Source organism: Suricata suricatta, chromosome 9 (assembly GCF_006229205.1).
Source record: "Suricata suricatta isolate VVHF042 chromosome 9, meerkat_22Aug2017_6uvM2_HiC, whole genome shotgun sequence".
Lineage (NCBI taxonomy): Eukaryota > Metazoa > Chordata > Mammalia > Carnivora > Herpestidae > Suricata > Suricata suricatta.
Window position 1 is genome coordinate 25,599,453 of NC_043708.1, and position 11,248 is coordinate 25,610,700.

The 11,248-nt window shown below is 51.0% G+C and overlaps 1 protein-coding gene across 4 annotated transcripts in view; it reads right to left on the reverse strand.

The window, feature by feature from the left end:
- Positions 1 to 1,487: 1,487 nt before the first annotated feature.
- Positions 1,488 to 11,248, reverse strand: part of JDP2 (Jun dimerization protein 2) — a 42,010-nt gene continuing 32,249 nt past the window's right edge. For all 4 annotated transcript variants that reach the window (XM_029950386.1, XM_029950385.1, XM_029950384.1 and 1 more), the window contains exon 4: positions 1,488 to 5,914. In XM_029950386.1, the coding sequence (XP_029806246.1) occupies positions 5,729 to 5,914 (186 nt within the window). In that variant the 3' untranslated portion in view covers positions 1,488 to 5,728. The remainder of the gene's footprint in view (positions 5,915 to 11,248) is intronic.

Genomic DNA, 11,248 nt, shown 5'->3' on the forward strand with positions numbered 1-11,248 from the left:
GGAAGGAAAGAAGGAAGGAAGGAAGGAAGGAAGGAAGGAAGGAAGGAAGGAAGGAAGGAAGGAAGGAACTCAGTGTCTTCCATATTTAACTTTTTAAGCCAAAGCAGTATGCCCCGCTGAACTAACATCGTCATTAACCATGATTTAGCTCTTCCCAGGAAAGATGAGTTGCCAGTATGGAGAAGAAGCTCATTCCAAAATTACAGACATGTAATATAAAGGAGGAAGGCTGGCATCGATCTCATTACTTTACGCTTAGTCACCCCTTATATGAATAAATTTGCTTGTCTATGCATCTTCCTGTGTCCCTGTGTGCTGTGTGTATAGCTGTGTTTGTCTGTGTCCATGTTGTACCACACATCTGTGAGTAGTATATCTGTGACTCTTGTGGGTGTGTATGGTGTTTGTGTGTTGTGTGTGTTAGCCATCTGCTCTGTGCTAAGCACAGTGCCGGGCTCTGAGAATGCCCCATGCAGAGACTCTATCCTTCTGGAGCTTACATGGAAAATAGCCTAACTTGCCAGAGCTGTGAGGAGGGGCGTGAGAACCTCTAACTCTTCAATTCCTATTAAAGTAGGTGGAGTAATGGCCTCCCAAAGACGCAGCCTGTGAATATATTATGTTACCTGGCAACGGGGACTTGACTGCATAGGAACTAAAATTGCTAACCAGCTGACCTTAAAATAAGATTATCCTTTTTATCCAGGTGGGCCCCATATAATCACAAAGGTCCTTAAAAATTGAAAGGGAGAAGACAGAAGAGTCGGTGTCAGAGTGATATGATGTGAGAAAGACTCAACCAGCCATTGCTGGCTTGAAAGATGGAAGGGGCCAGGAACCAAGGAATGTGTGCGCCTTCATAACTTAGGGCTAGAAAATAGATGTTCCTTTACCAGAACCTGCTGACACCTCTGTTTAACCCAGCGGAGACCCGTTTCAGACTTCTGACCTCCAGAACTTCAAGATATCAAAATTTGTGTTGCTTTAAGCCACTAAAACTGTGGTCATTTGTTATGATAACAACAGGAAATGAATATGCCTGTGAAAATTGCATCCGTGCTTTTAAAATGCTCCCCCTTTGTTTTGCTTCTAGCCTTAACTGAAAGGTGCAGTGGATTGCATTTTACATAGGGGTTGGGTTGTAAAGTCAGCATTTAAGGAGAAAAGATGGTGTCCAAATTAACCTTGAAAATGTCTTTAATTACTCATTTTGTGGAGAGCTGGGACCAGGAGCCACTGAAAAAATTGGGGATCAGCATTCCCCAGGGTGCCCTCACTCTTAGGCACTTTCACCCCAGGGCTGGGGTCTACTGATTACAAGGGCCAGGTAAACAAATCACACCCTTTGAGTTGTCACTTTTTCTACCTCCAGGCATGTAATTAAATCTGCACCAATTCAAAGAGCATAGGCTGTAACTACATTGCAGTTTCAGATTTTGTTCTTACTTCCTGAGTTTGCTAAGGAAAGAATGAAAAAAGAAAACTTATTTGTGCTGTGGCTTGTTCTTTTTTATTATGAAATATACCGAACATACAGAAGAGCGTGAAGAATATCACCCACTTCTGGCAAACGGCAACCTCCTTCTTCAACATCGGATTCAGATTTTTAAACCGGAAATGAAATGTTACACATACATTTGAAACCCAATGTCCTTCTTAGCCTTGCAGATGCTGCCCTCACCTCCCCCCGCCCCCAGGAGCATTCCCTATTACTGACTTTAATATTCGATTTTGATAGCAGTCTGTGCATGCTTTTATACCTCCATAATCCAGTTCTGTGCATACCCGTAAATACTAAAATATCGGTTCACATGTTCCGAAAGATTATATAAATGGTACACTGCATATACCCTCCCGCAACTTGCCCGCCTCTCCTTCAGCTCGACACCACGTTCATGATTTATCCACAGCAATACCCGTAGCCCTGGTTCAATCTTTTAAACTGCTGAATAATATTTGATTTCATAAACATACATTTTTGTTTATCTGTTCTTCTGGTCATAAGTATTTAGGTTGTTTCCAGTTTCTCTTTATTACCCACAGCGATTCAGTGAACATTCTCATCCACTTCGGGTCCCTGTGCCAGAGTTCTTCCAAGGTATGTGGTTAGGAGGGAAATTGCTGGGTCCAAGCATGTGTTTAGCTTTAGAATCACCGGTAATTGCCAAACTGGTTTACACAGGAGTCACACCGATTTCCCCCGAGTGGCAAATGCAAGTTCCCTTTCATTCATATCCTGACCAGCATGTACTCGTTTCTGCCCATCTGATTGCAGATGGGTCTTGTTCTTCTTGTAGGTTGCACAGCTGATGCTCATGGCAGCCCTGGGGCAGAGGTGGCACAGGCCTTATTTGTGACCACTTGGTAGGAGGCAGGCCCAGGAAGGGGATGATGAGCCTGACACAGGCAACCGTGGCCATGCAGGAGCCTGACAAACCTAGGAATCTCAGATCCCTGCATTCGTCACCATGGGAACTGAATACATGACCAGAACACAAACTCTTCGGCCACCTCTAGAGAAGAAAAGACATTAAGTAATCTGCACTACGTTGTAACTATCAACAACTACCCATGCTAACAGAGAACAAGATAATTACCGTTTTATGGAGCTTTACATTTCCTAAAACACGTTTGCATGCATTCCTCATCTGATCCCTGCTGACAACTCGATAGAAAAGACTTGGATTATTACTGTTCCCACTTGACAGATAAGACAGTGAGGCTCAGGGCTAGTCAGCAGAAGATTAAGTCTTGAACCTATTTTTGCCTTTTAAGTATGTCTTCTGTAGGTACACTTGGAGATGGGCGTCGGAGGGTTAGGAATACTGATCGTGTGCCATCTCTTCCAGTGCCTGCCAAGTTCTGGGGACTGAGGTCACATCACAAACACGGGGCATTTCCCCTCAGGGGGAGGCCCAGCCCTGGAGTCAGACTGCAAGAACTTCTTGGCCCTGACACCTTACTGGACTGTGACCTTGGGCACGTTACATCTTCTTGGTACGTCAGTTCTCTTGTCTTTAACACGGGGATAGTGGCACCTACCTCCTGGCAAGGTCATATGGACTGGCCGAGGCCACACATCTAAAGCGCCAGGCATAAAGAAAGCATGCAGACAACAGCTCTCAGGAGGAAGACTGTGATTGTGACTTCTTGCTACCCATAGGAGGGAGCAGTGGTCCCGAAGAAGAAAGTCCAAGGGCAGGCTCAGCACAGCTCAAGTCAGTGCTTCTGGGAGACAGCCCATCCGCAGGGGTGAAGGAGGACTCTGTCCTGGGGGTACAGGCTTGCGGCACCCAAGCACAGGACCAAAGGCACCATAACCAGTGGCATGTGGCTGTCCTGCAGGAACAGCTCCTGGGTCACTCAAAGAGCCCTTGTAAGTCCACATCTCTGTTTTCTCATGGCTTGAAAAATATCAAAGGATTATGGGCCTCAGGTTTTCCTCGTGCTGCCGCTGGCGGGGAGCGGACTATCTTTGCTTCCAAGGCTGGACTCAGGGGGTCCACACTAAGTGTGTTGGGTGGAGGGGGCCTGAGACGAGTAGATAAGGGGCCAAAGGTGTGTTAATGACCTGCTCTCATTTCTGTGCATTCCAGAAGTCCTTGTCCATGATTTGGGAAGCAACCCAAGGTCACTGCTGTCCTTGACGTGAAGTCTCATCATCGGCAACTAGTGAGTTAGCCCCAGTGATGGGACAGAGACCACACAATTAGAAGGCAGAAGAGCGGGGTCCTGGTTGCACCTCTGTTTTGCTAGGTGAACTTGAATCTTTAGAAGCCGTGGCTCACACGGCTCCACCTAAGAACGCCTGCTCCCACCCTGCACCCCCCACCTCATGGAGGGGAAATATCAAGTGAGACAACAGCACCAAAGGACCTGGGACATGCTGTGTGCCGCATAAATGGCAGCTACGGTGGATCACACGGAGCCGTTCCCGCCGCGTGGTTTCGGTTCTCCGCTGCGCAAGTGAGGCCGAGGCGAGTTATCCACACCCTCTCTGCTGGGTGGGACACGCATCTGTCCAGATCACTGGTTCACTCCGGGACCACAGCACAGCCTAGAGCTCTAGCCAGGGTCCCCTAGAACTAAATGTCACCATGGCCCCACACACTTCCTCTTCTAATCAGATGAGACATTCCACCACAGCGATAATCAATAATCACACAGCCAGCTGGCCACCAGTGGAGGGACGTGGCTTTTGGAGGCCAAGCTGAAACACCAGCTCTGCCCCTCCCTACTGGGTAATCTGGGACAAGCCACTTACCTTCTGAGCCTCAGTTAAGTCGTTTGCAAAATGGGGGTAACGATGCCTACTTCACGCTGTCAAGAGTAAATGAAACTATATGTGCTCATCACATAGTAGGTCAACAAATGGTGGCTGCCAGTTTAATCTCCCCGCGCCTCATCTGTGAACTGAACACAACTGCTGCTCCCTGGCAAGGAGCAGGACTGAGCCAGAGCACGCAGCGAGCACAGGGCCGTTAGCTCCACGTGCACAGGGCCTACCTAGGTTTGTTTTATGCCTGGCGACTATTCAGCACCTGAGTGACAGGCGTTCAATGCACTTGTGGAGCGAGTGAATGAACCAAAGAAGTACTGCTGAACATTTCTTTAACTTCTCCGAGCCTCGACTTCCTCATCTGTAAAATGGGCATACGAACACTCACCTGGGAGGGCTGCTGTGAAAACCAAGGGCCCACAGCAGATGCTCTAAACGTCCTCTGATGCCGCACATCGGGAGGCCCACTGAGCGTGCCTTGCACCCCATTCACCACAAGAGGCGGCTGAGTAAGAAGAGTAACATTTACTGAGCGATACAGGACTGAGTACTATGAAGGGTTTACCAGGACGGTGACGCGCCCCACGCCCGCCCCGCCACCCCCGCCGCCTGACTACAGTACTTAGGAGTTACACACGACGGCCATAAACTGCTGGATACTGTTCGTAACAAACAAACCATAGCATATTTATACTATATCACATCGAGTGATTATAGAAATCCATATATATTGCTTGTATAAAATCTTTTTTTTTTGTAAAAAATATTAAAAAAAAAAAAAAGAAAGTATAAAAAACATGTGCAGTTGAAAAGCCCTGCCTGGACAGCCAGTCTGTAAACATTCAGTGAGTATGTGCTTTGGAAGGGCGCCCGCGCCTCGTGCCCACAGCAGACTCCAGCGGGGCCCGCGAGGGTGCGCCCCGGCTGCCGCTCCCGGGCGGGGGGCGCCCTGGACCCTGGTGGGCGGCACAGCTGGGCCCCGCAGCTGGGGCAGGGGATGGGGCTGGGGACAGGCAGGCCTAGTTCCACTCAGTTCCATCCCCAGCCGCACTCTGTTTGCAACTCATGGCTTTTCCTGGCTGCTCCGAGGTCCCTCGGTGGGTGCTCTGGTGGAGAGGCCATATGGTTGGGTGTCTCTCCGGCCAGGGGCCTCTGTCCTGCCTCCTTCAAGCTGGGCCCTGGGCAGGACAGCCCCACCCGAGGGACTACTTTGGTCTCATCGCTTGGTCCTTCTAGGTTTCATCAGCTCGTTGGTTCTTCCCCTCGTGCGGCTGATCGGAGTTTCACAAAGAAGTCCAGCCAGTGCTGGCTGCGCTGAGCCTCTTTGTAAAGTTTGTCGTGCAGCAAGGAAGGGCCCTGTGGGACCCCTCGAACTCCCCCCATGTTCCAAATCCTCCTCTTCCTCCTCCTCCTCCTCCTCGTCCTCCTCTTCCGTCCCCCAGCCCATGGTCACTTCTTCTCCAGCTGCTCCAACAGTGGATTGCCTTCTGATTCGGGAGTCCTGACGCTGTCCGTCCGGACGATGCAGGTAGGGCGATGCCGGTTCAGCATCAGAATGAGCTGCTGTCGCTCCTGCTTCAGTTCCTCGATCTGGGTCTTCAGCTCCGCATTCATGAGCTCCAGCCGCTCAGATTCCTGGGCACAAAAACAGGGACAGGGCTGTAAGCTCTCACTGGGGACCGCCTCTGCCTCTGGGGAGGTACGAGGCACCCCCAGCTAGCATTTGCCTGTTTTCCGCCTGCCAGGTTTCCACTGGAGGAAGCACAGAGCCCCTGGGGTCCCTGACTTCCTGCAGCAGTGGCTGTCACACTGTGACACTGGCCTGTGTCTAAGTGGGATGGACCCAGGTTATATCCTGGGGCCAGCCTGGGCCTTGTCCCACCTCCCTCCCCTCCCTCAATCTACTCTAGCCACAGTGACATCCTTGGCTCAAATATGCCAACACTCTCCTGCCTCCTGCCCTTGCCCAGGAAACAAAGGGTGGGACAAGAATAGAGGCCAAGTGGAACTGGAGCAGGTGCATGCGGCCCCCCGGGGGACGGGAGGGGGCCCGCGGTTGGCAATGCAGTGGCAGAGTGCTTTGGCATGTGATGTGTAAATGTACATCAGGGATATTTTGGCCTGCAGGATCACTAAGCCCTGTGTGCTTATGTCATTCCTCCCAAAACCTGAGCTTCCTATTAGTCCATAATCGTTTTATTAAGTTTTTTTTTAATGTTTACTGATTTTTGAGATGCAGAGAGAGAGAGAGAGACAGCATGAGCAGGAGAGGGGCAGAGAGAGAAAGGGAGACAATCTGAAGCAGGCTCCAGGGTCTGAGCTGTCAGTACAGAGTCTCGCTCAGGGCTTGAACCCACGAACTGCGAGATCATGACGTGAGCCGAAGTCAGAGGATTAACCGACTAAGCCACCCAGGTGCCCCAGTCCATAATCATCTAAACAGCCTCTTCTTTATCCCTTGTTATCTAGAAGCTTTGCCCACGGGGAGGACGTACAAACCTACAAACTGTCACCCTTCTGGATCCAAAATAAAGTGTCAAACAGACCTCAAGTGAGATTCCCAATGAACTTCCAGCCCCGTTGAAGAGACTCCAGAGAAAAGAAGGAATGAATGCTGGTGATTCGCTCGTGGGGGAGTTTGTGCGTTCCGGGTGTGGATGGGCAGGCGAACAGCATCCCGATCTGGGGCTCAGGGGACAAAGCAATGAGACAGGAAGGCTGAATGATTTTCCCTGGACTGTGTCTGAGAACTTACAACCAGTTTGAGAGGTGGGATTTACTCACGGGCCAGCAGTTTCAGACCAGATGTCCTCAACTAGGAGTGATCTTGCCTTGCCTGCCAGGAGACATGTGACAATATCCAGAGACATTTCAGTTGTCCCAACTGAGGAGGGTGGGCGCTATGACGTCCAGTGGGTAGAGGCTAGGGATGCTCCTAAATGTCCTGCAATGCCCAGGGCGGTCCCACCACAACTCACTAGACAGAGTGTCCACAGGGCCACGGTTGGCACCCTACACCAGGCCAAACACAAGCTGTGTGGGACAACTGAGCAGGTGGCACTGGCTTGAGTCTGCGGGCTTGCCCCTCCGCCGGCAGGACCAGGCTGAGCAGCCTTCTTCGGGGGGGGGCACCCCAGGCCACTGTCCTCATACCAGCTGGCCCCACTCAACTGTTGTCCAGTCTCGTCGCCGAGGTAACAATGCAAGCGCCTGGGGTGCTCAGAAGGCTGAGATGTGCAGTCCTCGTGACCAGACACTGAAGGAGAACGGCCTCAAAAAAACTGCTCGGGGGCTGGCGGGGGGGCACATGACAAACCAGCTATGGTGGGTTTTAATGAAGCAGGACGGGGAGGCTGGCCCTGTCCTCTCTCCTCAGAATTCCAAGGCGAGGTATCTCTGAGGGCCCGGGGGAGGCCCCACGTGAAACCACGAGTCCATGACCCATCAGTGTGGGTCAGTGAGCGGCTAACCTTGGCTGCTTCACTGGGTCTGAGGAGCTCGTGGCCTTGGGGACTTCTCACAAAGCCTCTGACCGTCTGGTTTTCCCCAAGCCAAGGTTGTAGCTCCAAGTTCGAACCCTGAGCCTGTGTCTCGAGGAGTCTCTGTTCCATCCACCCCTCGAGTCTGCTGGGGAGGGGCGTGTATAGTGAATGTCTGGGGAAATCCAGAGGCCCGTGGGCCCCCTTGCGCAGCTTCCCCTGTACAGGGCATCCGTACGGCAGGACGGAGCTTACGACATGCCCATCAGCAGTGCAGGGGCCAGAAGACCTTCCCAGAGGGCTAAACGGTGGGGTCTGGCCTCAGGTTTAAAACAGTGGGTCGACTCCGGGTGGGTGGTGTAGGGGAGGCAGGACCTCAGGAAGGGAGTCCCGAGTGAACAAGGACACACATGGGAAATAAGCCTAAAATGTGTTTGGGCGGCGAAACCCTCCATGTGACCATAGGTCACCTTAGGACAGAAGGTAGAGCGCTGGGAAGGTGGATTTAGAGCCAGATCGGGCAAAGCTGCAGGGTTTGGAATCGGCCTCTACAGCAAGTTTCTTAACCACCCTGAGTCCCGGCTGTCTCAAACATAAAAAGATGATGCTCATGGGGATTAAGTGAACTCATGTGGCAAAAGTGCTTTCTTTATAAACTGAAGGGTTAGGGAGGCTTAAGGAATTTTTACTTTAAGCTTTGAGCAAGACCCTCTGAAGAAAGAGGAGAAGAAGCAGAGGAGGAGGTTGGCTCAGAGAAGACGTCCCGGTCACTGGCTGGATCTGGAGAATGACAGAGGCTCCCTGTGGGCCCGGGGGAAGGGTCCAAGGAACGGGGCCGGGGGAGGGGGCTGCGGTTTGAGGATGGCAAGGAAGCAGTTGGGTTGTACGTGAGTGGATGTTAACACTGGACATGCAAGGGCCAGCAGGACTGCGAGCAGATCCACGCCCTCGAAATGACTGCATGTCTCAAGCCAACTTCAAGGGCGAACATCTGTATCACACAAAAACCCAAGGAGTGTGTGACTTCACACACTCATTCATCATAGGAATGGCACTGCGTTCTGTTGGTTGTAAAATGTTAGAGGAGGGGCTCCTGGGCGACTCAGTCAATTAAACATCTGACTCTTGATTTTGGCTCTGGGCATGATCTCACAGTTTGTGAGTTCAAGCCCTACATTGGGCTCTGCTCTGGCAGTGTGGAGCCTGCTTGGGATTCTTTCTCTCCCTCTCTCTCTCTCTCTGCCCCTCCCATGCTCACACCCTCTCTCTCAAAATAACAAACATTTAAAAAATATTAAAAAGTTAAAGAATATCATGGAATATCTGAAACTCAGACCGGCTGGCTGTCAGAAGGCAACTAACTGCTTTTTAGTTTTATTTCCGTCTGTGTTACTGTTTATTTATTGTGTAAGTAGAAGTTGAGTTCAGAAGAATCTTTTTCTTTTTTAACCATGATTATAGAAGTCGTCTGTGGTTTATAACAGCAATGACCTGATCTGTTTTGCTAATTGAATGAGAAACGTGGGCTAGGATTTTCACATGTTAATTACGAAGTAAATAACTCTCCATGCATTTTTGTTTAGAGTTTTGCCTTCTGCAGATATTTATTGCCCTAGAGAAAATGAAACCACTTGTTGTTTCACAATAGGTAGAGTGCAAGTGAGTGAACATTCTGTCTCTTCCACTATGCTCAGCAAAGGCAGGAAAAAAAAATACAGGGTGAAGGGCTGGGTGTTTTGGTTTTTTATTCTGGCTGTGTGACCTTGGCCAAGTCAATTCCCATAGCACGGCCTCAGTCTTCTCCCAGAAAATATGATTGGCCCAGAGGACTTCAAGTATTAAGATTCTCTGATTTTATCTTTAAAAGTTATCCTAATGCACTTAAAATAGAGTTCTGCTTCCCAGTGTTTTCTGTACGTATTGGAAGAAGGCTGGTCTGGCCTCTTATGAGCCCAAAAGACCTGTCTGAACTAAAATCCCAAGTCTGCCACTTTAGCTATGTCACTGGGAACCAGATTCCCGATTTCCCCAAGCTCAGGAAACCTGAACAGCATGCTGGGCAGCAGAGGAAGCCCTGGGTTCTAGTCCTGCCTCTGCTGCTGTGGAACTTGGAGCAAACTTTCATCCCGCTGAGTCTCAGAATCCTCATCAGGGAAGTGGGGGCTGCTTCGCCTCCTCCCAGGGTCACCATCTCCTTGTGACCATCGAGGAGAGAATGGCCATGAAGAGCTCAGAGTGCCACGGGAGTGTGAGATGGGCGTACTGCTGCCAAAGCCCGGGGAAGGAACCTGCAGCAGGTGCAACAGGCGCAGAGGCCGGGTTCCAGATGGGACGGTGGGGGGCGCTGCTCCTGACAGAGGAGGTGCTGAGGTAGCCCTGGCCGCCTCAGGCACTCGGCTGGTCCAGGCGGGCAAACCTGGAGATGCTCTAAGAGTCTCCCAGGGTGCATCTAGGTGTTGAGGGGTCAAGGATGGGACGGTGACTGTACATTATGTATACGTGTGTGTGTGCACGCACATATCCTTTTGTACCTCTGAGCCTTACACGTATTTGACCTGTTCAAAAATAAATTATAAGGGAATCCCTCAGGTCTGTGGGCACTGGCTACCAGCACGGCCAGCTGCATCCATGTCCTGAACCTCTGTTTCCGAGGCCGGCCTCTTCCAAGGGAAGAGAGGAGTGTGTGTGGAGAGGCAGACTGGGCTTGAGCCCAGACAGAGCTGCCCAAACCTCCCTCCTAGACCCCGAGGCCACCAGGGACAGCATGACAGCCATGTAACTGGTCTTCCCGCTGCCCCAATCCTTGACCCATGCTGTAGCCAGATCCAGCGGGATCTGTCTCTCTCCAACTGAAGCCTTCCAGGGCTCTCCATGAAGACGTAATTCATCACCCTAAAGGGGACACTTGTGAGTAAAAGCAGGTGCTAGTAATAAAGAGGCCAGGACCAGAGGCATGAAGGGGGACAGGATCAGCCTACATGGCTAGGGCCTGGGGTCTGCCTGCCGGTCCCTTCTCCTTCGTGTACTCTACACTCCAGCCACACTGACATTCTTTTCAATTCCTTAATCACATCCTTAAACACCTTTGGCCTTTGCTTGCACTGTTCCTGCTAACCAGCCCCCCACCCCCTCATCCTTCATCTGGTTCACTCCTGCTCCTCTTCGATGTCTCAATAAGCAGTCTTTCCTCAGCTAGACTAGGAGAGGGCCTCTCTGTGTGTTCTCACAGCCCGCCGGGCTTGCCCAACATAACGCACAGGGCACGTTACCATTCATCTTCTATCTGCTGTCCTACTGCCTGCTATGCAGTGGGTACTCACTAAATGCTTATGGGGCAGATGGATGGATGAATGGATGGATGGATGGATGGATGGATGGATGGATGGATGGATGGATGGATGGATGGGTGGGTGGATGGGTGGATGGATGGATGGGTGGATGGATGGATGGATGGGTGGGTGGATGGATGAGTGTATAGGTAGATGGATGG